Consider the following 26614-nt stretch of genomic DNA (forward strand, 5'->3'; position numbering starts at 1 on the left):
TGTTCAAAATAAGGACAGTAGAATCCCAGAATAATCTTTATACCCTTTAAAGCCTGGGCTAGAATTTTGTGTAAGATGAGATGCTTATAGGGTGAAGCAAGGCTGGCCCACAACATTTTACTGCCTGAGGTAAAATATAAATCATGTAATGGCCCTGCCACCACTCCCTCCACACTTACATTATGCTCCTCGCTTTCTAGGCACAGGTCTGAGCACACACCCCGGCGCTTTCCCCACAAAAGCCCGCTCTTTAATGCTAAATTGGAACAAATGGCAGTTCGTGTTTCCCAAAGTAAGTGCTCAGATGCAGCACTTTGCAGCATGGACCTGTGCCTAGAAACAGCACAATATAAAGTATGGATGAGCCCTCAGTTTGCCCATATTGAGGTGTGGGCAAGAGGAAGCTTAAAAATGCTGCTTGGGTTCAAAAAGTTTGAGAAATGCTTTTAAAGCAAATACCAACTGAGGGCATCTTTTTCATGCACTAGTATGATTGTCAGGTGTGGGGAACTGGCTAAGGCTATACGATTCCAAATGTTTCCCTGTTTTGATTTAAGGCAGTGATGGCCAAACTTGGCCCTCCAGCTGTTTTGGGACTACAGTTCCCATCATCCCTGACCACTGGTCCTGTTAGCGAGGGATGATGGGAGTTGTAGTCCCAAAACATCTGGAGGGCTGAGTTTGGCCATCACTGATTTAAGGCCTCCTTGCCCTCCAAACTCACCATACATAGTGTGTGTGTGTTTTGATACTGTTGTTGCATGTGTGGTCCTGAGGTCATAGAGTTCAGAATAAACCTTAGATGTGAGTCATTCTGCATCAAGCAGCCAGTTTGCTTTATACAAATACAGTATGCACTTCCCTCTCACCAGCTTTTGGGAATAGCTTAATGGTCCAGAGGTGGATCCATTCCAGTTAAAGTAAGCCAAGATTTTGGGGGTGGGGAAGGTGGAGGGAGAGGAAACAATAAAAGTTTAGTCTGAGCAAATGCTCATGTGAATTGGGAAAGGAAGACTGAGGAATTTTTGATGCCCAGCAAGAACCCAAAGGGGAGTGGTTTCCTGGAGACTTCTCACAGGTATGTTAAGGTTACAAGAGGGGATATTATTTGTAGTGCATGGTGTCTTTTAATGCATGCAGTTTCTGTGAAAGAAATTTCTTTCCCATTTAAATTTGCATGGTCTCTGGAAGTGCCGCTGTGACTGTGGCTCACAAACCATGTTACATTACAGAGAAAATGTAGCTCTCCCATGGAAAAAATGACAATGTGGAGATAGTGCTTGCTGCTGATTATGGTATCCCAAACAAAAAGTGGCAGAAACAGGATAGGAGGGAAATTTCTCACTAAGGGGAATCCCAAGCTGCCTGAAGTCTCACATAATAATGACCTGTCAGTATATTGAAAACCCAAAGGAAAGGGATGGGAGGAATGAATGAATGACATCTGTTCCCATTTTAAAATTCAAAAACAAAGAGAAAATATTGCGACACCTTAAAAACTAGCAAGAATATTACTTTATTCAGGCAACCCAAGTTGGGTAGCCACCAAAATGTAGAATCCAGAATTTGTCAGGCAAAAATGTCAAACAGTTCAGGAGGCAGGACTGTCGAGAAAACACACACTCTTTGAAACCCTTTGCTCTGTCCGCCTCATGTATAGATTGCTGCTCCTTCTCCTTTTCCTTGTTATTCCTACAAGTTGTGCTGATAAAAAGTGACTGGAAGTTTAATCTTTGTCCAAGCCACTGAATACGTACAGCTATTAATTTCTCCCTCCTCTTCTGCCTCCTGCCCCCTCTTCCACTCTCTTCTCTTACATTTTCCCATATGGTGACTTTGGAAAATTCCTCTCTGCATAGGAAAGGACAGGAAATTCTCTTTGGGAGAGAGAGTTGCCTATTCCTCTCTCCCCCCCCTCTCCCTTTCTAGTTCTGCTGATCACATCTGGAAAGGATCTGACTTGGGAAAGGGGGAAAGTGTTCGGCGCTTCGAGTGTGTAATTGACATGGCATGAGCAAGCGGAGCCTTTGGGGGGGCAACAAGAGAAACGCTTTTCTCCAGACACTCATCACTACCAGCTAAACAGAGGTGAGTTTTTGTTTTCTGCACTTTTTACTCTCTGACAATAGCATGACAACTTGGAGGGCAGAGAACAGCTTCTTTGGTTTTTTGTTTTTGCTGCGGCTGCTTGAAAATTCATTATGCACACCTAAACGTGCATAACCTGCTAATTGGAGGGTGTAACAGCACCTTACAGCAAGAGAGCCACAGGCACTGTGCATGTCTAATTGCTTTTTTCTGGAAAACAACCCCTGAACCTTCCAAGCGCTGCTGGGCACAGAATTCACCACCGGTGCTGCAGATACAGGGCTTTGGGAGGCAGAGATGCTATTCTGGACCTCAAAACAAAACCAGTATGTTTTGGCTTCTTAAGCAGAAGAAACCTTATACATCTTGCTTGCTGTACTTTGCTGAGACAGGCGCAGGATTTGAGCCAAACTTTGGTGGACTCTCTTCAGAGACAAAACCAAAGTGAGACAACAAACCTAGGATAAGTTTATGTAACAACTTAAAGAGGAGGGGGGAAACCCATCTTAAAGCTTTCTTCAAACTGCAAAAGAAATCAGAATAGCTTGCCGGGTTTGTCAGTCTTGCCAGCAGATGTTTTTTTATCCCAAGTGTCTTTCTTTGGTACCGGAGTAGTGACTGCTACAAAAGCTCAAGACAGATTGATGTCAGTGGCATGGGTTCCTTCTAGCTTCATAGTGGTGTGGACCAGGCAAAACTCTGCCAGAAGGAAAATTGAGTAATCTTTGTATGACTTTATACTCCAATAAAGCACACCTGTGGTCAAATGAGATGCTCCCACTTTAAAGTGAGTGCAATTGCCATCAAATACTCATCTGACACATTCAGAAATTTACAAATTTGTTGCAGCATACACAGTATGTCAGGAAGATACGCAGTAGTGGGTTTTGCAGTCCCAGAAAAGGAAGTCATTTAAGGTTTGATGATAGAAACTGGATTGCGGACAACAAACAGCTTGGATCTGGTTCGTGAAACTTAGCCAGAACAAAATCCTCCTCTTTGGGGATATTCTGCAGACAATGGTTTAACTATTTGCTCTGTCACATGCTTACTGAGTTGTTCTGGGCAAAAGCCTCTCTCTCTGAAAATGGAGAAAACAATAAACAGGGAAGCAACATGCAATTGTTTTGGTGGCATAGAATCACAGAATTGGAAGGTATCCTGAGGGTCCTCTAGTCCAAGCCCCTGCAATGCAGGAATCTCAATTAAAGCATATGTGACAGATGGCCATCTGTTGCACATGGTTAGATAAAGTTACAAGCTGAGTTACAGTAAGCCATGAGAATCAGAAGGTTGTATGAAAGGACTTACGGAAGAGGTGGGTTTCAAGGAAGAATTGGAAGAGGCGGCACCACCCAGGTGTTGGAACTGGAGGAGCAAAGCTTGCGGGCAGCAGGGATATATTAGGAATGTCAGTGAAAAAGAAAGATAATGCAGTGGCAAGGGCAAGGAGTTTGTGCTGGATCTGGGAACAGACAGGATGTTAGTGTAACGATTTAAGGAGTTGGGGACACGTGGCCAGAGTAATGAGAGGTGAATGATTTTGGGAACGAAGTGCAGGATACAGGTGAAGGGACCAAGGTGAGGCAATGCAAGACCAAATATAAGAATGCAGTAGCCTGGTCAAGAAAGATGCAGATCAGAGTCATTGCAAGGGAACAGATAGGATGCAATGCTGCAACAGGTGATGCAACACAACAAAAGCGGGCTTAGGGCAGCGTGACTGGTTCTGCCACACTGGGCTCTGAGCCTAGGGGGTGCTGCAGGGTGTTGCTATGATGTGGATTGAGCAGAACAGAAGGTGAGGGGGTGCGTTCCGAATTTTGGCCTTACACAGGGTATTGCTGAAATTTGAAAGACCAAAGTGTGTTGCTGCAACACGCCGTGTCTGTGGCTTGAGTATGGAGAACAAAGGCAACAGGCCTGTTGTGAATGGCAACACTGTCAATTGATAAGGAAAGAATACAAGGAGAAGAGAAAATGGGAAGAAATGTGAGAATTTCAGTCTTGGACATACTGAGCTTCAAATGAGGAGGGTGTCAGTGACGTAGCGTGGGGTGCAGGGGGGGCCGGCCGCACCGGGCGCAACATCTGGGAGTTAGGGTTAGGGGGCGCAAATCCACGGGTTAGGGGGCGCAAATCCACGGGTTAGGGGGCGGAAATTACTTGCCTTGCCCCGGGTGCTGACAACCCACGCTACGCCACTGGAGGGTGTCACTTGTCAAATCCTAGTGCTGCAGCTATAAGAAAAACTGCAGCTGTCAACATTTCATCTTTTGCACAGTTTTGTTTTCTTTCTGGTGAAAGGGAGAAAGCTAAGCATCTTCTTCTTTTGCAATCGTCCTATGTCGACCTGTGACTTAGCACCAGGTTGGGGAATCTTTTCAGCCCAGCCCTGAGGTCCCCAACTCCTGACAGCATCTGCAAAGCTGAACTGAGAAGGGAGATCCAAGCAAAGCTTGAAGTCCTGCTGGGATCAGCTAGACTAGATTTCCCATTCCAAAACTCCTAAACTCCAGAGTGCCGCCATGGTTTGGTAGCTCCTCAGTGGAAAGAATCCCAGTGGGGCTTGCATTTGGTGTCAAATTTCAAAAGCATTAAACACAAGCCAAGGGACAATCAGAAGTGCATTTTAAGACTTCTGACTTTTTTTGCAGGTGCAGTTGTATGTTGTAATATATGGGGGGTGGGGTGGGCATGGCTTGGTGAAATGGCCTCACAGGCCAAATCAGAACCCACCGACCCCCAGGCATGATGGAGCCAATGGGCTGGAGGTCCCTTACCAGTGACGTAGCAATTAAGCCACATTTCCAAGCATTTAATCTTCAGGGTCTGGTAGTAAATGAATTTTCAGATGTCCGTATTCCTTTGTGCCAATGTAGAGGTTCAAGCCTACCTTTAAAAAGAGCTGCTATTAACTGATCCCCAACTCACTGATGTTTCCTTGATTTCAGTGGAAATGTACTTAAGGTTTGGGTCCCTGTTCCCTGTGCTATGGCTCCTGGCACTTAGCTCCAGCAGGATTCAAGCTCGGAAGAATGCAGACAGCAATGAGTTCCCAGAAGATTCATCAGAACTAATCGACCCAGAACGTAATTCTTTGGCTCCAGATTGTCCTAAAAAATGCACTTGCAATCCAGAAGGGATTGTGGATTGTGGAGGGTTTTCACTGAAAGAATTTCCCATAGATGTACCAGAATTGACAAGCCACCTTTCCTTACAGGTACTGTAAAACTAAACATGGACTGCAAACTGTTTGTGGGACCAGGCCCACAGTTTTCTTGTAGCTGTTTGTAATGATGTTTGTACAATACAGGGCCTAAAGCAAAGGTATCAAGTCTGGCTAAAAGAAAAGGTATTATGAAAATATTGATTTGTGGCCTATTTGTGGAAGAGTGCAGTGTGAGCTAAGGCATTCTTAGCTTATTGTACTAGTCATACAGGGTGCTTCCAAATAGCCTGTTTACTGCACATTCATCCCGGGTTGTTTGCAGGGAGACGAGATGACAGCTATTTAATGAACATTCATTCTGACTTATTTGCAGGTTAGATAATGTAGCATCAAAGCAAGTGTTATCATACCTTTCCCAGTGTATTTCCCCATCACTTTTCTTATCGCAAAAAGTCCAATCTTTTGGGGAGACGGGGTTGCTGTGCAAGCCCTCCACATCCTCAACTTAACATCATGTGAGTGTTGCTGTCGTCAGGCTGCAGGATTCAGTCTGGAAGTGCCCCCAGACACTGAGCTATATTATCAGTCAGGATGCAAAATTCTGCACAAACATATGTGTCAGATGTTGTAAAATTCAGTAACCTTCCACATCCACTCTGGCCTGCATCCAAAGAACTGCACAACTTGTCTGCATGCTTAAGGAATGCTTGGGCTTACATAATAGCCACCCACAATCCTCTTTTTGAGCTGAAGGGGGTTTTCAAAGCAGTTTGAAATAGGACGTGGGTGTTTGCACTTCAAAAAGAAAATACTCATTTTTAAAAAATTCTGCGAGCGCACACCCAAGTTCTTGGGTGCCTCTAAAGCAACTCTTTGATTCTGGCCCATATGATTTGCCTGGTTCTGTCTTGTGCTCTCTCTCTGTGTTTGCTGCAGCACAAGCAAAAGCTTGTGCTCCAAAGCAGCTGCATCAGCAGGACAGAAGGCTGAACAGCTCCATCCCACCAGTCCATTTTAGAGAGAAGCGACCCTACCATTCAAATCCAGGTGAAGATTCTCGGAAGCGCCCTTCCATTTCAATGGGAAATGTTCCCATGTGCCTCGAGGTCCTGATAAATCTTTTCACTTCTTTCAGAACAATCAGATAGAAGAAATCTTTCCAGAGGAGCTGGCACGTCTTTACAGGCTAGAAACACTCAACTTGCAAAATAATAGACTCACTTCCAAAGGTAAGCTGCAAAAATCCAGACTGGCCTCTTAACTCCTGATTCGCTGTCTTTCATTGGACTAGGAGGAATGTTGATGCTTACCAATGAGTAACACTGCATATCACCCACTAGGAGGAGTGAAATGTAATTCGATCCCCTCTTTCCTTGGCTTAAAGTAACTCTTGATAGTATTGTGAAGCCCTAATTTCCGGAACTTTGTAAGTTTGGTGCTATCCACATGCATGATATGTAAAGGAGCTACGTACATACAGATATACAGAGAGAAGAGGGTGGGAAAGACAGAATGAAGGTAAATACTTTTGTGTATACTCAGAACTCAGTTATAGCTGGGGAGGAACACAGGTGGCGCTGTGGTGTAAACCACCAAGCCTCTAGCGCTTGCTGATTGTAAGGTCGGCAGTTCGAATCCCGGCAGTTCAAATCCCGGCAACGTAGTGAGCTCCCATTGCTCTGTCCCTGCTCCTGCCAACCTAGCAGTTTGAAAGCATACCAGCCCGAGAAGATAAATAGGTGCTGCTGCGGCAGGAAGGTAAACGGCATTTCAGTGTGCTCTGACACTCATCACGGTGACCTGTTGCACCAGAAGCAGTTTAGTTATGCTGGCCACATGACCCGGAAAGCTGTCTGTGGATGAACGCTGGCTCCCTTGGCCTGAAAGCGGAGATGAGTGCCTCACCCCATAGTCAAATTCAACTGGACTTAACTGTCCAGGGGTCCTTTGCCTTTACCTCTACCTATAGCTGGGGATGAAGATTGAAGGGATGTGGGTCACATGGAAGAAGTGGGTTTTGAGGAGGGGTTTGAAGTGGGGAGAGAGAGAGAGCACGTGCAGGGACTGTGGAATTGTTTAAGGTAGGCAGAAGGCGGTTTGGGAACTTCTGGTAAGATCTCATTCAGACAAAATGAGGCAGTTACCTCAGGCAATGGGTGTGTGTGTGTGTGTGGATTTGCCAGCTCATTAGTGGTGGCAAAACAATTAACAAGGAAGCTGGGAAAGGAGCAGAGAGGGATGCTGGTGGAACACTTTGTGTTGCCTTTGTCTCTTGATGATTTGTAGCAGATTGACATAATTTTCAGAGGTCACATCCACACTATAGCTTAACTCTAACCGCACCCCTTCCCAAATTATGCTGCTGCAATTAAGAAATCTTGAGGAGAATCCAGGTGTGTGCTTATGTGTGTTCAAGTCTGGGACTGAAAACCAATTACCGGTAACACTTCCGGGTCGGCGCCATCGCCAAATGGCGGACTCCCTCCAAGCTCCGGAGGGAGCCTGCTGGGTAGGGGTTGGGTCCTGCCGCGCCGGCGACGCGGGGACCCTCAAAAACCATGGGCGGTGATGCCCATGGACTTGGTGACTCGGCGGGCACCGTTTGCGCCCCCCGACCCGCGAAGGAGCCTTTTTAAAGGCTGCGGAGCGGGCGACGGGGGTGTGTGTGGTGCTATGAGTCCACTGCTTCCCCTGCCCAGCGAAGCCGCATGCCATTCGGCGGAGAGCAACGACTTCTTCTTTGGAAAATTTTGGATTTGGATTAAAAAGAACAACCCGTGAGTAAATTTATCGGACTTAAAAGGAAAAATTTGATTTATGAATTTGGAGCGAGCGGGGGAGGTGCAAAAAGGAAGTCCCCCCCCCCTGTTGTAGATGTTTTAACGCAAGGATTTGACAACTAAGATCGAGAGATGAACTTGTTTTTTTTGAAAAAATTTAATTTCACGAAGGGAAATTACAATAATTGTGCTGGAGGAGAAGATTGGTTTGTGAGAACTAAAATGCAACCCCCCCCGGGAACCGGGAGCGATCCGTTATGAGAGACTGGTGAAGAGACACAGAAACTTTGACAGCTGTCAAAGTAGCTGTCAAAGCAGGAAAATAAAAGAGAACTTTGTTACGATGGCTTTGCTGGCTAGATTTGTTACAATTTGGACATAAATTATTGGAAATAAAGGCAACAAGTTATTTGACTTTTGGGTCTGATCTGGAAAGAAATTAAGTTACCATATTCCCTCTAGAGGGAGGTTGGGACATTGCAACAGTAGCAGCAAGTGGAAAAATACTATGAAATTGAGCAGGATTTGTTATCTCTTGGGAAAGCTGCAAAAACGAAGCATTATTTTGTCTACAGAGGTTTCTGCACTAAAGGAGACAATGGATTTATCTATTGAAGAAAGGAAGGGACTTGACGTAAGTTTATGTTCCTGAATAAATAAAGCCTCTGTGGAGAACAAGAAGTTTCTGAATTAGAAGGTTTTTGCAGCAGAACAGGAAAAGAAACCTGAGGAATAAGAGCTGGGCCAAACTCGAAATTGGAACATTTGGGACATCCAGACTTTAAAAGGATCAAGAAACAGAATTTGAGTTATACTCTTAAACATAGAGGTCTGGATGGAAGAAGAATGATATTTTCTGAGAGTTTCTCCGAGACTGGACTTTTTGAAATCAAAAGCTATCAAAAGACGGCAAAGTAGAACTGAGACATGGACGTGGGTTCTCCAGTTTGGCAGTAGACAGATGGATGAACTTTGGGGATTGGAACCGGGAAAAGGGGGAGGGAGATTTGGAATCCAAAGGCTGTAAAATTACATATTTTTACTTTCTTTTCTTTTTTCTTATTTCTTCTGGTTCTATGAAAATAGGGGAATTCGTGGAAGGGAATTGGGGTCAAGCTTAGGGAAGCATAAAAATCATAAGGAGAAATGGTTAAATAAGATAAATTAATTTTGAATAAATGGGTTATTTATAATTATAATAAGGTTTTAAAATTTGGGGTAAGAATTTGTGGAATTAATTTTATGGAATGGGAATACGAGAGGGGGAGGGGGGGAAGTCCGGGAAAGATGTCAACGAAACTAAGTGTAAACTTTATTCTTTTCTTTTTTCTATCTTTCCTTTTTTATTCTGGAAACTTTAATAAATATCATTTTTTTAAAAAAATGAAAACCAATTACCGGTAATAGTCCAAGCGTATGTTTGGAAGCACCTTGTTGCTTCCTTCTACGTAAAGGAAGCAACATTCCAAAAATTCAGTTGGTGGAGAAACTTCAGGTCTACGCTCTCAGTAAAAGCCTTTTACTGGAGACCACATTTAAGAGAATAGGAGACCTTTGGTTGTCTTGAGGGCAGGCATTGCCAGATAGCATGGGCTTCATGTACATGTCGGTTTTTAGAGATCCATTGAAAATAGTACCCTGATTATGGACACAAGTACAAATGTTAACCCAGAACAGCCTACTCTGCAGACCCTTAAAGGCTAAGTCTAATCCACATCTTTTGTAACGACTTGTATTTATTTTGGGATGCAAGCATGCTCACAGCTAGTTCTATGTGTCAAAGAGGGCTTTGGGCTTATATTAGGGTTGGGGGAGCTGCATAGGAAGCTACATTTGAAACTGAGGGGACTTTCAAAAGCAAATTGTAATCTGGAATGACCTGCTGCTCAAAACACAAAAGAAATTCTCACTGGAAATGGTGAAACCTTTGGGTGTGCCTAAAGTATCTCTTTGGGTTCCAACTTACATAAAGATAAAAATTAAATACGAATCTGATGTTTCTAGTCATTTTTTAAAGGGAAAGAATGATGATCATAGATTAAAATCCTTTAGTTGCTCATAGGGGTACTAATTGTCAAAATATTCCTATCTGAAGGACTTCCAGAAGAAGTGTTTGACCAGCTGGAGAACTTGAATTACCTGTATCTTGCCAATAATCAGGTAAGCAAATGTGGTCTTACAAGAGCTGCTGTTGGTTATGTGTGTATGGACTGGGTACCAGGAACCCTTTTCAGCCAAGAGCCACATTCCCTCATGGGGAACCGTGGTGGGAGCAACAAATATTTCTTTTGCACTTATACTGTATTCACAGGATTTTACACCCACGCACCCCCATCTCCACCCAGGCAAATAAGAAGAGTGATGACATTTCAAGGCCACAATCTGGGCAGGCAAGAGCACACAAGGAGTGGGTGGAGCAAAATCAATGAGGGGTATGGCATGGGGTCTGGACAGAGAGGCCCAGAGGGTCACATTTGGCCCCTGAGCTGGAGGTTCCCCTCCCTTGGTTGAGATAAACACTTCACCTAGTTTCTTTGTTTAGTATTGCTTGAGGAATTCATTATTTGCATGAACTGACTGATCCCAGAGAGACGAATGTGCGGATCTATGTCGCAATGCAATTCTTGGCTCGAAAAACATATCAAACTTATGAAATGCCCATTTCAGAACATAATACATTTGGAAATGAATATTTTGTGAGAAAATATGTTGAAAAATACTTATTTAAAAACGCACGTTTTAAAGTTAGAAATGCAGATGAATTCAGAAACAAGACAGAACGGACTTATGAAAAAGCACCTGTGAAACGGACATGAGTTGAAAGAGACTGAATCATCCCTGTCTTCGTAACTAAAGAGTAGTTTGACAGTGGTTTGCTTTTCAACTGTATTCTTTTGGCTTAGAGTGTTAGAACTTTAAAGATGCAGTAGGGACCGTGACGTGCTACAGACAGACAGCAGTAAACAGTTTCATGGTGTTCCATAGCTGTGGCCATTGAAACTTCCATTTTCCACAGCACCGACTGTGTTGGTGTAGCAGTAGCTGATCATTGACAATCTGAGTGGTCATCGTATCAAAGGAAACTGCACTGACTCCACCAACTCTTTCAAATGAGTTTACCCTGTTGTGGGTTAGGTGCAGTATCAAACTCCTTCTCCAGTAACATCATGTCCTTTCCTCCCATTTACAGCAATTTTCCATGTAACAGTTTTGGCAGTGAACAGCTGCATAAAAGAAGAACACGAGCCAGGCTGTGACTAATATTCCAGAACGTTTCTGTCCAATTCCACACACACCCCCACCCAGCTCTATGTGATAAAATGGCCATTAACCTCCCTGTTCCTGCTGCAGAAGAAAATTGTATTTGAATAATAGAAGCAAAACTTTGAAGATGGTATACACATGCAAACATAGCTTGGTAGCTTTACATATTCAGAACCACAGTGAGCCTACTGAGAACCAGGACACTGAAGTAAACAGTGCAGTAAAGCCAAGGCCCATACTTAGCATGAGGGCAAGGATATACTGGAGACAGGGTGCTTTCATGAGGATCATGTACTGTTATGTGCTTGGCAACTTTGACTAGAAGACCACATATAAGGCTTGACGATAATATATATACCTATGCCAAATGGAAATAAAAATCTCTGTAGCAGGAAATCTAAAATTCATCTGAGAAAATGTAACTTCTGAAACAGTGTTAGAAATGGGACCTGCAACAAAATGTTGCAGCGTGGAGTGTTTCTGGTTGGGATGCCAGGCAGCCTGCCATGCCCTTCTCCTGGATTCCATTTCTGTCCCAAAATGTCAACCAGCATTCTGTGGAAACTGAGCATATTCAGTCTTCATTGGACTGTTTGGGGTGAATCACCCTCACCTCAGGGGTCCCCCCCTTTGAAATTGCTTTTGTACTTCTGTAAACCTTGGAGCTTCACTGAGCCTGTTGATACATTTTTTTTGGTAGTACCGTTTTGGCTGTGAAAGCAAAACATTAAAAGTTACATAAGCTGAACGTAAAAAAAAAATAGTGGGAATATTGTACACACATTTGCAATTTGAATCTCCAGAATTTAATTTCCAAACTCATTGTTAATTTATTTATTTTTATTGGGTCTTTCCTGTTGATAATATATGTTAAAACTTAAAGCGATTCAGATCCAGTTCCCCAGACTTGTGTTATTGGCAATGTTATTAAGTAATCACCTTGTCAAATGCAGTATTAAAAGCATATTCTCTCTGAATAATTTTCTTTCACAATGTTTTTCCTCTGTTCTGTATAATGCTCAGCTTCCAACAGACACTAAATAAATATTGAATAATATATTCATAGTTTGTCCATTACAATCCAACATGCCTGCAGACAAGGTTACAGCTCACAAAGTAAAACCCGTGTCTTTCAAAGATAGCGTGAGAAGAAGTACCCTTCAGAAATTTGATGAAAACTCAGAGGGGGAGCCTGTCATATACTCTTGTTTTCTCATGAGATTTTTCCAGGAAAGGTCACTGAACTATTTCTTGAAAGGATTATAAACGTAGCATAACATTTATTTACTCTCTGAATCCACTATTTCCCCCCAATATTAAGAAAACAAAATATGTCTCAATACAAACAAAACTCCTTCCAGGGATGCTGAAACAAAAAATTAACTGTTTCCTACAGTGTTTACTTATATTTGTGAGGAAGACAGAAATCCCCACTGCTGTGAGGGAGCTCCACTTTTTGGAGCTTGACCTTGTTAGGTTTCCTCATTGAAACAAATAGCCTGATAATCTTTTGTTGCAAAACTGGCAATGGTGGCGGTTTGAAGCCTTGTGTCTCAGACCACAATATCCTCTTCTGGCACCATATTTTGTTTTCCAGCTCACGGCGGCTCCGAAATGCCTCCCGAGGACCTTGATCAGTGCTGATTTTGCAGCCAATAATCTCACTAAGATTTATGAGCTCACATTCGGACAGAAGCCAAACCTGAGGTAAACAGAGGGGTTAAGAGGCAACTGCAAGAGGAAGAATGTCACACTGCTTCTGTGGCAGATGGGGGAAGCAATTGTTTAGTAAAAACCACTTGCGGCCTACAAATTGTAGCCGGAGGAAGAGAATTATTTGTCTTTGAAGACGAATTAATTCTGGTGGCTTCTGTTGGATGGCGTTTGCATGCAAATAGCAATTGTGCTGGAAAGTATCTCAGAATACTGTAACAGAAATTCATTTCATTGGTTTTGTGGTCGGTTTGTTCAGGAGTGGAGGTTCCCAACATCACCCCTCAAAGATTTGCTAGTGAATACTTCATAAATAAGAATAAGGAAGACTACATAGATCAGGTATGTGGCCCAGCATTTGTTGGTCTGTAGCACACATCATGCCTGATCATTAGCCATACTGGCTGAGGCTGATGGGTACAACATCACCTGAGACGCCGGTATTACAGCCACCAGCCCATAGGGGCCCCTCATTCACTGTAGAGGAGCATGAGGTGAGACAGGTATTGAGGATGGTGAATCCGAGGAAGGCTGCTGGACCTGATGGCATCACGGGAAAGGTGTTGAAGGGCTGTGCGGATCAGCTGGCGAGGGTCTTTACTAAGATCTTCAACAAGTCCTTACACCAGTCTATTGTCCCACCCTGCCTGAAGTCGTCAACTATTGTTCCTCTGCCTAAAAAATCCACAATCAGTAGTCTGAACGACTACAGACCAGTTGCACTGACTCCAATCATCATGAAGTGTTTTGAGAAACTGGTGCGCCGTCACATTATTTCCTGTCTTCCATCAACTTTTGACAACTACCAGTTTGCATACAGGGCAAATAGATCCACGGAAGACGCTATCACTACCACTCTCCATGCTGCTCTGTTCCATCTGGAGCAGCCGGGGAGTTATGTGAGGCTGCTGTTTGTGGATTTTAGCTCTGCTTTTAACACTATCCTCCCCCATAGACTGGTGTCCAAGCTAGAGGCGATTGGACTCTCCAACTCCACCTGTCTCTGGGTTTTGGACTTTTTGTCAGAACGTTCTCAGAGGGTTAGAGTAGGGTCACATATGTCCACAGCCCTTAGCCTTAACACCGGCTCACCACAGGGTTGTGTGTTGAGTCCCCTGCTCTATACTCTCTATACGTATGATTGTACAGCCATTTATTCCAGCAACAAAATCATCAAGTTTGCTGATGACACTACGGTGGTGGGGCTCATTTCAGGAGGGGATGAGTCCGCCTATCGGGACGAGGTGGAGCGGCTTTGTGCTTGGTGTGGAGAGAACAATCTGGCTCTTAATACGACTAAGACCAAGGAATTGGTGGTGGATTACAGGAAAAAAAAGGCGGACATTCAGCCCTTGTATATCAACGGGGAACGGGTGGAGAGGGTGGCGGAATTCAGGTTTTTGGGAGTGACTATCGATCAGGGCATGACTTGGAGCGCAAATACTACTGCTCTGGTGAAGAAGGCCCAGCAGAGAATTTATTTCCTCAGACTTTTAAAGAAGAACAATCTGAGTGAGAGACTGCTGGTGTCCTTCTACCGAGGCTCCATAGAGAGCATTCTCACATACTGTATTTGTGCCTGGTTCTCCAGCTGTACAGCTAGGAAGAGGAAGGTGCTCCAGAAGGTCATAACCACAGCCCAAAGGATTATTGGTCATCCCCTCCCATCTTTGGAAGAACTGTACGGTTCCCGCTGTCTTAGGAAAGCAAACAATATCCTGCAGGATGCATCTCACCCGGGACACAGTCTGTTTGTACTATTGCCTTCTGGCAGGAGATACAGAAACATCAAGTCAAGGACAAATAGACTGAAAAATAGTTTCTATCCAAGAGCTGTGGCCTTCTTAAATGCAATAACTCGATAGTGTGACCTGGGAGTTTGATGGGTGTGGGTGTGGGTGTGGCTGGAATGTGGTTTGTTTGGTTGTTGTTGTTGTGTTGCTTTTGTTGTTTTTAAGGGATGGCATCCAATTTCGTTGCACTTGTGCAATGTTGCACTTGTGTAATGACAATAAAGAATCTATCTATCTATCTATCTATCATTTGGAGGACCACATTTTCTCTATCCAGTAATGAACTCTGATACAGAATTATCCACCCTAATTTATAGTTGAGGTTACCTTCTGTTTAGGGAGTTTGGTTTTTTTTGGGGGGGGATAAAGCTTTCTATTGGGACTGCGGCAGGAATAAAAAAACTAGATGAGTATCAGAGCTTCAGTCTTATGTAGTCTTTAAGGTTCAGGATCTGAAGGAATAAAATTAGTGGATCATAAAGAAAATCAATGAGTGGCTCCTTAGGAGGCCTCGGGGCTCTCAGTACTCCAGCAACCAGGGTGGGTTAGTAGCCCCGCATCCAAAAGGATGGCAATGGGTTGCAGCCATCAGCCTATATTTAAGGCAAGGGCAGGCAACATGACCTGGGGGCTCAGCCCAGCCCCCCTAGGTTTCCCATCTGCACCCTCACAATTGATCCCAAGGCTCAACTAGGTGAGGAGGAGCTCCTGATCAACAGTTTTTAGAGGTCATTTTCAGAAAACTTTAGGGAACAAAACCAGGTAGCTATATCGGTACTTATTCCCAACTTAGTCTATTTCCCTTTCCGGTAGGTCAGTGTACCTTCACAACAATAAACTGGAAGATGCTGGGTTACCAGAAAGCATGTTCAATGGTTCTGATAATGTGGAGGTCTTGATCATGTCCAGCAATTTCTTAAAATACGTTCCAAGGAATTTACCATCAGCACTGTATAAACTACATCTAAAGGTAAAATGACAATTCTATTACAGTAGTTCTTCTCCTTGGGGATGGGATTGTGTTTCTTTACATAGCAGGAACTCACACTTTGTAAATCTGATTCCTTTGAAATCACCACATGTCTGTCTAGCTGTCGGTCTGTTTTTCTGTCTATCATGTTAGTGGGTTGTGCTCTCTGCCCAAGAGTATCTGAGGTATTCTGTGGCTAGAAGTGCTTATGCCCAGTGTAGGCTTGTTTGCCGGCTACAGCCATTCCTGGACTGGCATAGCCTGGCCTCAGCTGTGCACAATCTAGTGACCTGCTTTGATTACTTTATGCACTTTACATGGGGCTACCCTTGAAGGCTGTCTAGAGGCTGCAGCTAGTAGCTGTCAGCTAGCGTAGAATGCAGTTGCTATGCTGGAAAGTGGGGTACTTCAATGGGACCATGTGACACAGGTCCTGAAAGCACTGTACTGGCCAAATTCAAGGGGTCAGTACTAGCATATAAATCTTCATCATCATTATCAACTTCCACAAATTGCTTGGGACCCAAGTAGCTAAAATAGCACCTTTCCCAATACCAATCACCCCAGACCCTACAACTGGCAGAGAAGGCCTTGCTGGTAGTACCGCCACTAGAGGCTGCCCAATTGACGCTGCCCAGTAACAAGGCCTTTTCAGTGGTGGTTCCCCAGTTGTGGAATGCCCTCCCTAGTGAGGTGCATCTGTCTCCATCATTATTAATTTTCAGAAGGAATTTGAAAACATTTCTATTTATCCAGGCATTTGTTAGCTGCAGAAAACTGTTTTTGGCAACTGTAATATCACTGTACCACCTCAGAGATGTCCACCCTGTACTTTGAGGACTATGATGTTAGGATGAACAAACTCATAATCTACGTCCTGTGTTTCTTATGGCAGAACAACAAATTGGAGAAGATTCCTAAAGGAGCGTTTAGTGAGCTTTCAGGACTTCGAGAGCTGTATTTGCAGAACAACAAACTGACAAATGAGGGCATGGACAATGAAACCTTTTTGTGAGCCTGTTGATTTTCTTTAATGGATGTCAGCCACATGTTGCCTTACAGCTATTCTACTTTGTTAATAATTTGTCAACACATTAAGAACAATTACAACACATCCAATCTCCTATAAGCTGTGTTTTTTTGTGATATTATGGAGTACTGCCACCTCTTCTTTCTTTGCTGCCCATGGCATCCATTTTGTGCTGGCACGCACAACATTATTATCAATATATGATCATTGACCCTTTTTTAAAAAATACCCAAAACAGGGCTGCATATGAGAATAACTTTCCCTTTATGTTTGTTAGATACTGCAATTGAATTGACTCAGAAATCGATTAAGTTATCTCTGAAAACAACTGTTCATGTTCTGAGCCAATGCAAAGCTTGGAAAATAATCCCACACTCTATGCTTCCAAGCACCCAGAATCAAACTCTGATTTTGTTTCCTAGTTTAGAGTTGACGAATAAACCACAGTTTCCTGACCGGGATATAAAGGGAAAATATGGCTTAATGACTATGGAGGTCTTTCAGTAGATCATATGAGTAGTTAGAGGAGGGAGCATAAATGTTTTTGCAGAACACTTAAGTTCAAATGAAAAGCTACTAAGTTGTTAGGTTAGGCTATAAAGTGGAGGTGGATCTAGTTTTATCATTAAATGGAACATATGGAAGATATGAGCAAAACTCACCTCCCCCCTTGCCTCCCCCTCTCCATGTTCTAGCTGCTTGAAGATTTTTTTCATAGCTGTCTCACTTCCAGTATTGGAACAGTAATGGGTGTGACAAATTTAAGTAGCGATGTAAGATAGGATCCTTGGTGCAACAATGATTTGCAAGCTCATTGGGTAGGAAATATAGAGCAAGAGGCTCAATAGTTTTATGCAAAGGGTAGGGATCATGTTTGTACCCCAGATCAGGAGTAGCCAAAGTGATATTCTCCAGATGTTGTTGGATTACAACGCCCATCATTCCCGACTGTTGGCCATGCTATCTGGGGCTGATGGAACCCAACAATTGGCTAATCTTGCTTCTGATATTGTTAGACCCCATCCTACATCAACCCCAGCAAGCTTGCCTAAAAGTTTCTCACCCCACTTTATAGATTTCAATTTATTTTTTTAAAAAAATGTTTAACTAAGAACATTCATTTCACCCCTTTTTCTTCCAAGGAAACTTTCGAGCCTTGAGTACCTGGATTTGTCCAGCAATAACCTTTCCCAGATCCCAAGTGGCTTACCTCGAAACATCGTCCTTCTCCACCTAGAGAAGAATGCAATTAAGTCAATAGGCAGGGATGTCTTGACCCAGATCAAGAACCTGGAATACCTTCTGCTTCACAATAACAAGTTGAAGGCCCGGGGGATCCACCCTCAGGCTTTCCATGGCCTGAAGAAGTTACACACAGTCCACTTGTACAACAACCAGCTGGAAAAGATCCCCAGTGGGCTACCCAGACGGGTTAAAACTCTTATGATTCTTCACAACCAGATATCGGAAATTAACAGAAATGATTTTGCTACCACTTATTTTATGGAGGAGCTAAACCTTAGTTACAATAAGATCACCAGCTCACAAATTCATCGAGAGGCTTTCCGTAAACTGAGGCTACTGAAATCTTTGGATCTTTCAGGCAATAATCTCCATACCATGCCTTATGGCTTCCCGAAGAACCTGCTAAGCCTGAAACTGAAAGTGAACGAGATCAGCTCTATTCCCAGGCGCACGTTATCTGGGATGTCAAAGCTGCAGGAGTTGTATTTGAGCAACAACAAATTGAAAGTCGGTTCAATATACAGTGGGTCGTGGCAGGATCTCACCAGTCTCAAGGTACAAGCATATCACTGATATTGTGCGACTCTTTCATTTAGACATAAACACAGAAAAAAGTCATTACATCAGCAAAGAAATCCAACTTCCGTAATTGAAATAGATTTTGCAAACAGAAGGAATTATGCAAGTATACTTACTATGAAAAGAAAAGGAAGTAGAATGTTGTGTTATTTCACCACAGAATCTGGAAGCTTGGGGCAAGATCTAAGGGCAGTACATAAAGGAAAAGGGGGGGCATAGGTGTGTTCAGATGCAAAAAAATGGGTGGCAAGAATTATAAAGAGACAAACAGTTGGTATTGTACAATAGCATTTCAAAGAGAGATTTTCAAGGCCTCCAGTTTGTTTTATGAGACTAGCAATTATATGACTAACAGTACATGCAAATGAGTTTTCAAGTGTAATAATTTAAATTTGAAATTGGTTTGAGGTAATGGACTTCATTTGCAGAAGTACACAGTTTTCAGCTAAGATTGTGAATCTCTGGATCAGAGTGAACACTGTGTGTAAAACTCAAGGAAATGGAAGCAGGGAACTGGGAAATATTTATCTCCTCTGATCTGAAGATTGGTCCAAATGGGCTAGTTACAGATGTAAGAAATTCAACCAGGATGGCATAGTATTGGTGCAGAAAAGCTATATGTTTTGGAAGTTGGTTTTCAGATGGGATGTTGGAGAATTCCATCAGAAACAAGAGTGGAAATCCCCACAGTTTGCATGTTCATTAGAGGTTAGAAACAGAAATCATGTAAGTGAATATGAGCAGTGTTCAGTGTCATTGGGTTTTTCTGTACACAAATGTTACGTACATAATTACATTATTTGCTGTATAGTGTTTGTCATTTACCTTCCAATGAAATGCATTTAAATTAATTATGTAATTAATTTCCTAAGTTTCGGCCACAGCAGATAGTGAGACAAATAATAACATAGAGTTTAGTGAAAGCTGAACTGTAGTGCAAAGGAAACAGTGCTGACTGCAATGAACCCAGGATGGGACAGAAGTCACTGCCTCCTTACATCTCTACTTTTCACTCAGATGACAAGCCTGTAGAGCTGTTTCCAGATATGAAAAGAAGAAAAATATCAGAAGTTTTCTCAGGAAAAGGTGTCTTCAGAGATATTTAAGCTCAGCTCTAGAACCTACTGGTTTCCTGAGACAGGATGGTCAATGGAAGACTCCAGCATCTGCACAGATTTCTTATGTTGCTCTTCCATAAAGATCTATTGAGAAGGTCCTACTGGCATAAAGTTTAGAGAACCAGAGTTATATGAAAATACATTATTGGTGGCTGCTTCACAGCCATTAAACTCTCCTGGAGACCCCTCAGATTCTGAACCTGAGCTTTTTTGGGGAAGCATTGTCTGTAACTTTGGTTAAAATGGTAGAGAGGAGGGCATATGTTAAAATGGCTCACACACTAGGCTCTGTAGTTCATTAAAACACACACACACACAGACACAACTTTGTGGTCTTGCAATCTATATTAAAAAGTTAGTGGTTATTGAAGATGCAGATTATTACACTGCCCCACCCCCACCCCTGCCAGATGAGACAGGTGAGAAACAGTAAGTTAATGAATATGGGTTTAGGTGTCAACCATGGGTTTTATTGTTGTTTATTTTGCCTTTTAAACAACTCTGCTTTTCTTGGCTCCAGTTGGGACCAAAAAGCAAAAGTGCCCAAGTGGCATATTTAGCCAGAAACTGGCTGAACTAGTTTTTCATAGAAAGATGTTTTTGCGTGATTTCCAGCTCTGTTTCTCCAAAGCCAAATATATTGAGTAATCTTTGTGTGAGAGCTTGAACTTCTGGCTGCTTCTCCAGTCTGCTGATTCCAGTCTGGAATGTTCTTCAGCAAGGCAGAATCTAATATTTAATTTAATATTTAGCTCATTTTCTTTTGAGTAAGGCCCTGTAGGAATTGGGGGAAATTGGGGGGAATGGGTCAAGAGGAAGAAAGCCTTTTGCAGAGCTTTGCTTTGCCTATACCCATAAGATTTGGAGGGGGGGGGATTGTTTGTTTAATAAATTTCTGAGAAGACAGACAATGACACCGTTTAAAGAATGATGCTTGTTCTAAGAACAGGAGCAATTTAAGCCCCCAAAGATCTGCTCACTCGACACTTTCCCAGACTGAGGGTGGATTTTTCATGATCACAATCATTTAACATCACCAGTCCTGAAAAAAACCAGCCTGGGAGGAATTCAGCATTGCTCTATGTGTAAATCATTATGTCAGCGCAAATATTTCAGCTTGCTAGGTGGAATTATCTCCCCATGGGCTGTTCCTTTTTTCTTATTAATATATACTTAAATACACACACACACATTGGATATTCATTTAATTCCTGATGTTCATCATAAATTTTATATTAACTTGAACCTTGCATAGCCTATGATGTAAGTTAATTGGAGTTGAATTACCATACGATCAATGTTAATGTTGGCTAATGGCTAACGTCATCACCTCAACAGTCAATCAATGAGGCAGAAGTTAAAGTGAATACACATTTCAGCTGTACCCACTTAGCAGACAGTTAAGATCAAACTTTGACGGTGGTGGTAGCTGACTAAAAATATAAGAAAAGATGTAATAATGTTAACAATAGTCTAAAAATAAAAATACATCTGATATTGAGACAATCTGCAGGAAGTCACTGAAAGCAAGACCACTTCACAAAGATAGAAAGTAAGCAAACTCTGGGCTGGTTGAGTCCTCAGCCCACTTGTAGCACATTTTGCCACCATCTCTACACCTCACAGAGCTGCAATTTCTTTCCCTCCTCCCCACCTTAGCAAACTACAGTTCCCAGGACTCTTTAGGGGAAGTCATGGACTTTAAATGTATGGTGTATACGCAGACTTAGACTTACTTGCAAGTAAACAAGTGTTTTCTTCTATAATAACATTTGTTTCTCTGTAAAAATGCTTCATGCAAGTATGTGAATTGTGCTCTTCATGAACGACTTCACTGGCCCAGGCTGGAGAGGTTACTGTGAGACAGTTCACTCAGGAGGTTAGTACAGTGGTAGCTCTGGTTAAGAACTGTATTCGTTCCGGAGGTCCGTTCTTAACCTGAAAGTGTTCTTAACCTGAAGCACCACTTTAGCTAATGGGACCTCCTGCTGCTGCCGCGCCACCGGAGCACGATTTCTGTTCTCATCCTGAAGCAAAGTTCTTAACCCGAGGTGCTATTTCTGGGTTAGTGGAGTCTGTATCCTGAAGCGTCTGTAACCTGAAGCGTCTGTAACCTGACGTACCACTGTATCTGTGTTTGGAGAATATTCAAGTTTTTGCCTGGCGAAAAGCCCTCCAAGTCCACAGTAGGAGCAATCAAACTTCAAATGCATAGTTTGAAGTCACAAGTCACTAGGCCATTCTCTTCCCCGTGCCCTAATCACGTGTCCAGAATTCTGAGAATTCTCAGAATTCTGAGCATCAAATGCCAAACACTGTTGTGCGTGCTGCAGATTCAACAGCAGCTGCAGCTGTTACTGTTCAGCTGGCCAGGCTGTCAGAACAAAGCTACAGGAAATGGGCCAAGAGGAAGAAAGCTGATGCAGAGGCAACCAAGGAGGGAAGCTGGGACCGCTGCTCACTTGTTGCTATGGCCACATTTCAATACAAATGTCCAACATTAGGTGGGCCAAAAGGAAGGGTAATTGACTAGGATGAGAGACTTCCCTAGGAATAGGGGAGAAATCCATTTCGGTTCACACTTAAAGGCGACCTTACCTAATTTGTGCTTTCCAAAACAATACACACAATGCTTGTTTTGCATGGGGGTTACGTTCCAGACCCTGTGCGTGTTGGCAGAACCTGCATAAAGAGTTCCACCACTTGTATCCTTGCTTACACAAATTTCAAGTGCCTAGGTACTCAACATTTTTGTACAGTATAATCAATCTAGCCCATTTCAAAGCAAACTGATTTCCATTAATTACTTTCAACTAATGTTGTGCTCTCTGTTTTTCCTTTCAGATATTAGACATAGCTGGCAATCAGCTGACTTCTATTCCATCTGATTTGCCAGAATCTCTAGAGTATCTGTACCTCCAGAACAACAAGATTACCACAGTGCCAGAGGATGCCTTTGAATCCACACCCAACATAAAGGGAATTTATCTCAGGTTTGTAGTCCAGAAGAAAGGTTCCCCTGCCTGACCGAGATGCATCCAGTCAAGGGCAAGGCTGAGAAAACTCTTCTTTGGAACACCTAAAGTGTTTAGACAGGCCTGGTGGGATTTGTTGCATGTTAAATTGAACAACGGCATACCACCCACTCAGTGTTGTATCTAAAATTATCCTTAAGAGTCTCCTCTGTTTTATAAGCGGTTGATTATGTGGCATGAGGAGATGCAATTCAAGAAGTCTAAAAGCCCCCTTGGTCATGCAGAACCTAGCTGTGTGATTGTTGAATTCTGGCCATAGTCCTTTGCAGGTAACCAGAGTACAAATGACCAACGATCCAAACATTCAGATTACTTTTGCTAATCCAGATGTGAACATAAGGAGAGTTCTACTGGATCAGACCAAAATTCGATCTAGCCCAGCATCGTGCTTTCAGAAGTGGCCAACTAGATGCCTATGGGAAGCCTATAAGCAGAACATGAGCATGATAGCATTCTCTGAATCATAGGTAAAGGTAAAGGGACCCCTGACCATATAGGTCCAGGCGTGACCGAATCTGGGGTTCCAGCACTCATCTCGCTTTATTGGCTGAGGGAGCCGGCATACAGCTTCCGGGTCATGTGGCAAGCATGACTATGCTGCTTCTGGCGAACCAGAGCAGTGCACGGAAACGCCATTTACCTTCCTGCTGGAGCGGTACCTATTTATCTACTTGCACTTTGACGCACTTTCGAACTGCTAGATTGGCAGGAGCAGGGACCGAGCGATGGGAGCTCACCCCGTCGCAGGGATTCAAACAGCCGACCTTCTGATCGGCAAGCCCTAGGCTCTGTGGTTTAACCCACAGCGCCACCCGCGTCCCTAATCATGTTCTGCAGCAACTGCTTTCCAGATGCATTCTGAATCATGACTAGTCAACCAAGTTGGGAGCCATCACTAAATTTTGTGAAAGTGAGTTCCATCATTTAGCTATGCAGTATGTGAGGAAATACTTCATTTCGTCCGTCTAGGAGACTAGATGGATTGTCCAGAAGGTGGATTGGGATCTACGGGTAGATCTTTGGGTTAATAACAGTTTGATTATGATGGAACAACCTCCCCCCTCACTCCTCCTGCATGTGTTCTCCTGGTGGTTCTCCTGACGTCCCCACAGCTGATTGAGGGGACTTGGGGGTGAGGAGAATTGTACAAACAGGAGCACTTGCACTGGCTCCGGCTAGTGGGACTAGCCAGCCCCTGGAGAGAGCCCTATTTGCAACCCTGGGGTTAAGTTCCAACACCAGAAACTCTCTTTTTTTATCTTCAAGGTTTAACAAGATTGCATTCAATGCAGTAAAAGAAAGCACATTCCAGAGGCTGAAACATCTACAGGTGTTGGACATAGAAGGAAACTTTGAATTCAGCGACCCTTTGAAGAATAGGGACCATTCGGAGGAGGAAATGGAAGAGGAGGAGGAAGAGGAAGAACAGGAGGTCGAAGAATAATGAAGATAAACTTCGATTGAACCAAGTGTATCACATGGTAGAAAATTACTTTCAATGCTTTTCTAGTTATACTGTCTCTTTACACAACCTGCTTTTCTATGGCACCCCCAGCCTGTACACAAAATAATATTTGTGACCCAATTCTGTTAGTGGTTGGGTTGACAGATAAATATATATGTAGGTGCATGAATGTGTGCTGGTACAATGACAGAAGTGGATACATCACCAGGTGACCAAGTGTTGCATAGGGATAGCAATATGTGCCCCAGCAGTAATGCCTAATCCCTTGTGGCTTTCTGGAATTGCACAGTTAACTCACACATGGTGCTTGTATGTTTGCTGTAGTTACATCAGTTTTCATTCCTGATCCTGTAGCTCAGGTGTACTTTCAGTGCATAACCACTGTGGGATAGCATTATTCCTATATGAGTGTGTCCTGGGAGCATAGAAAACAGCCTCTCTGTGGCTGTCTCTATGTACTGGCCATACTTGCAACGGCACATAAAGAGGTATTTCTGTGGCTGATGTGCAGCATAAAATGTAAGAAGCTGTGGTCTCCTGAATCAAATGAACCTTTGGTCCATCTAGCTCAGTGCTGTCTACACTGATTGGCAGCAGCTCTCCAGTATTTTTGAAAGGAGTTTCTCTGGCATATAGCTGGAGATGTCAGGAATTCAACCTGAGCCTTTCGGCATGCAAGTGCTCTACCACTAAGCTATAGTCCTTTCCCAGTTTTTAACACTTCTTTTTTCCAAAGGCCTGTAAAAGCCCGAGTCGGGGGATTATTTGGAAGACTTGTTTTTATTCAAGCTTTTATTTTAAATGAGATTCTTAAGTCCTTTCTTTCTGATTTCCTTGTTACTAACCACCTTGGATATCTGGATAAAGGTAAAGGTAAAGGGACCCCTGACCATTAGGTCCTGTCGTGGCCGACTCTAGGGTTGCGGCGCTCATCTCACTTTATGGAGCCGGTGTACAGCTTCTGGGTCATGTGGCCAGAATGACTAAGCTGTTTCTGGCGAGCCAGAGCAGCGCATGGAAACGCCGTTTACCTTCCTGCTGGAACGGTACCTATTTATCTACTTGCACTTTGATGTGCTTTTGAACTGCTAGATTGGCAGGAGCAGGGACCGAGCAACAGGAGCTCACCCCATCGTGGGGATTTGAACCTCCAACCTTCTGATCGGCAAGTCCTAGAATCTGTGGTTTAACCCACAGCGCCACTCGTGTCCCGGATAACTGGATAGAGCAGGCTTTATAAAATCTAAACGACTACATTTCTGCCTTGAGTTCTGATTCTGGTTCTTGACTGCTTTTTGAAAGGTAGCTGCCAGCGTTACGAACTGGGATAAAAATAAATGAATCATGAGCTGGGATGAACATGCAACAAATACATGATTAAAATTTTGATTCTCATGTTTTTCAGGAACTCCTTCAGCAACGCGGCATGCATCCCTGTGTTTATGTATCTATATATATCTGTATCTCCATAGATATACAGAGAGCAAACAGTGCAATGAATTTCATGCAGGTGGTTGGCTCATGTGATGGTGCTTGGCCAGGCCAGCTGAAGAGAGTCTGCTCATGTTGGGGGGGGGAGACCCCCAAGTGCCACCCCATGTCTTATACTTCATCTTGTCCAAGTACTTTCTGGATCATCAGGGATTCTGGGGGAGTTTTCAAAAGCTGGCTTTTGTTCCCCTTCTTTCACTTCTCTCACAGTTTTCCTATGCAAATGAAAGCGAAACTCTTTAAAGCAAGTTCCCTCAAACAGCGTTTCTGTGTCACTGCATTTCAATGAACCTCTGCACTCAGTGATGGGAGAAGGGAGAGCATCCCGTGTGGTTTTGTTTTGTAGAACAACCTGAAGCATCTCAGAACCATCAGATAGCAATAAGACTGACCTACCACACTGGACATTTCTGTCCCCTTTTTTGGTTCAGTTCAGTATGTATATTTGGATTAAGAAAGAAATCCTATCACGGCTGGATCCCATATATAATTTATCCCCATTCCCAAAGCCTGCAATATGCATCCACCTTTATGAAGGTTTAAAATATCAAATTATTATGTTTTGTGAAAATTAAAATATATTTTTGCCTTTGTGAGATTTGTTCCTTTGTGTGTGTGGGTGCTGGGTGGTTGCTAATATCCCTTGGACAAAGGAAATTATATGGACATATAAAGTTGGTCCATCTAACCAACTTTATTGGTCTTCAGTTAGTGGGTCAGGACCTACCACTGGATTACAGTCTGGCCTAAGGCGGGTCACAACAACACTGTACAAATATAGGATAAAGAGAAGTAGATCCTCAAGTACATTTTTGGAACGTACCTCTCCCTACTTTTTCTTTAAGAAATATTGTCTTTGATGCTTCTTCTC

The 26614-nt window shown here is 43.1% G+C and overlaps 1 protein-coding gene across 4 annotated transcripts; it reads left to right on the plus strand.

The window, feature by feature from the left end:
- Window positions 1-856: 856 nt before the first annotated feature.
- PODN (podocan) lies at window positions 857-26336 on the plus strand. 4 transcript variants are annotated; one of them, XM_083742636.1, is made up of 12 exons: window positions 857-1078; window positions 1930-2088; window positions 5043-5311; window positions 6396-6489; window positions 10136-10200; window positions 12902-13011; window positions 15624-15780; window positions 16676-16791; window positions 17953-18610; window positions 22597-22745; window positions 24054-24268; window positions 25658-26336. In XM_083742636.1, exons 3-11 carry the CDS (start codon window positions 5048-5050, stop codon window positions 24229-24231), a joined length of 1791 nt encoding a protein of 596 aa, XP_083598762.1. In that variant the 5' UTR covers window positions 857-1078; window positions 1930-2088; window positions 5043-5047; the 3' UTR covers window positions 24232-24268; window positions 25658-26336. The 4 variants fall into 4 exon arrangements, with proteins under 4 accessions (XP_083598762.1, XP_083598764.1, XP_083598761.1 ...); XM_083742635.1 differs by having other exon boundaries at window positions 965-1078; window positions 1860-2088; XM_083742637.1 differs by lacking the exon at window positions 1930-2088 and having other exon boundaries at window positions 999-1078.
- Window positions 26337-26614: the final 278 nt, after the last annotated feature.

The sequence above is a fragment of the Podarcis gaigeae genome (genome assembly GCF_964106915.1).
Source record: "Podarcis gaigeae genome assembly, chromosome: 6".
Classification (NCBI taxonomy): Eukaryota; Metazoa; Chordata; class Lepidosauria; order Squamata; family Lacertidae; genus Podarcis; species Podarcis gaigeae.

What these genes read in the sequence shown, in the direction of transcription:
- PODN (XM_083742636.1), top strand. Translation starts at nt 5,048, where the DNA reads ATGTACTTAAGGTTTGGGTCCCTGTTCCCTGTGCTATGGCTCCTGGCA. An exon ending in TGTATAAACTACATCTAAAG is followed by an intron (nt 15,781 to 16,675) that starts GTAAAATGACAA and finishes TTCTTATGGCAG; the next exon opens with AACAACAAATTGGAGAAGAT. An exon ending in ATGGACAATGAAACCTTTTT is followed by an intron (nt 16,792 to 17,952) that starts GTGAGCCTGTTG and finishes TTTTCTTCCAAG; the next exon opens with GAAACTTTCGAGCCTTGAGT.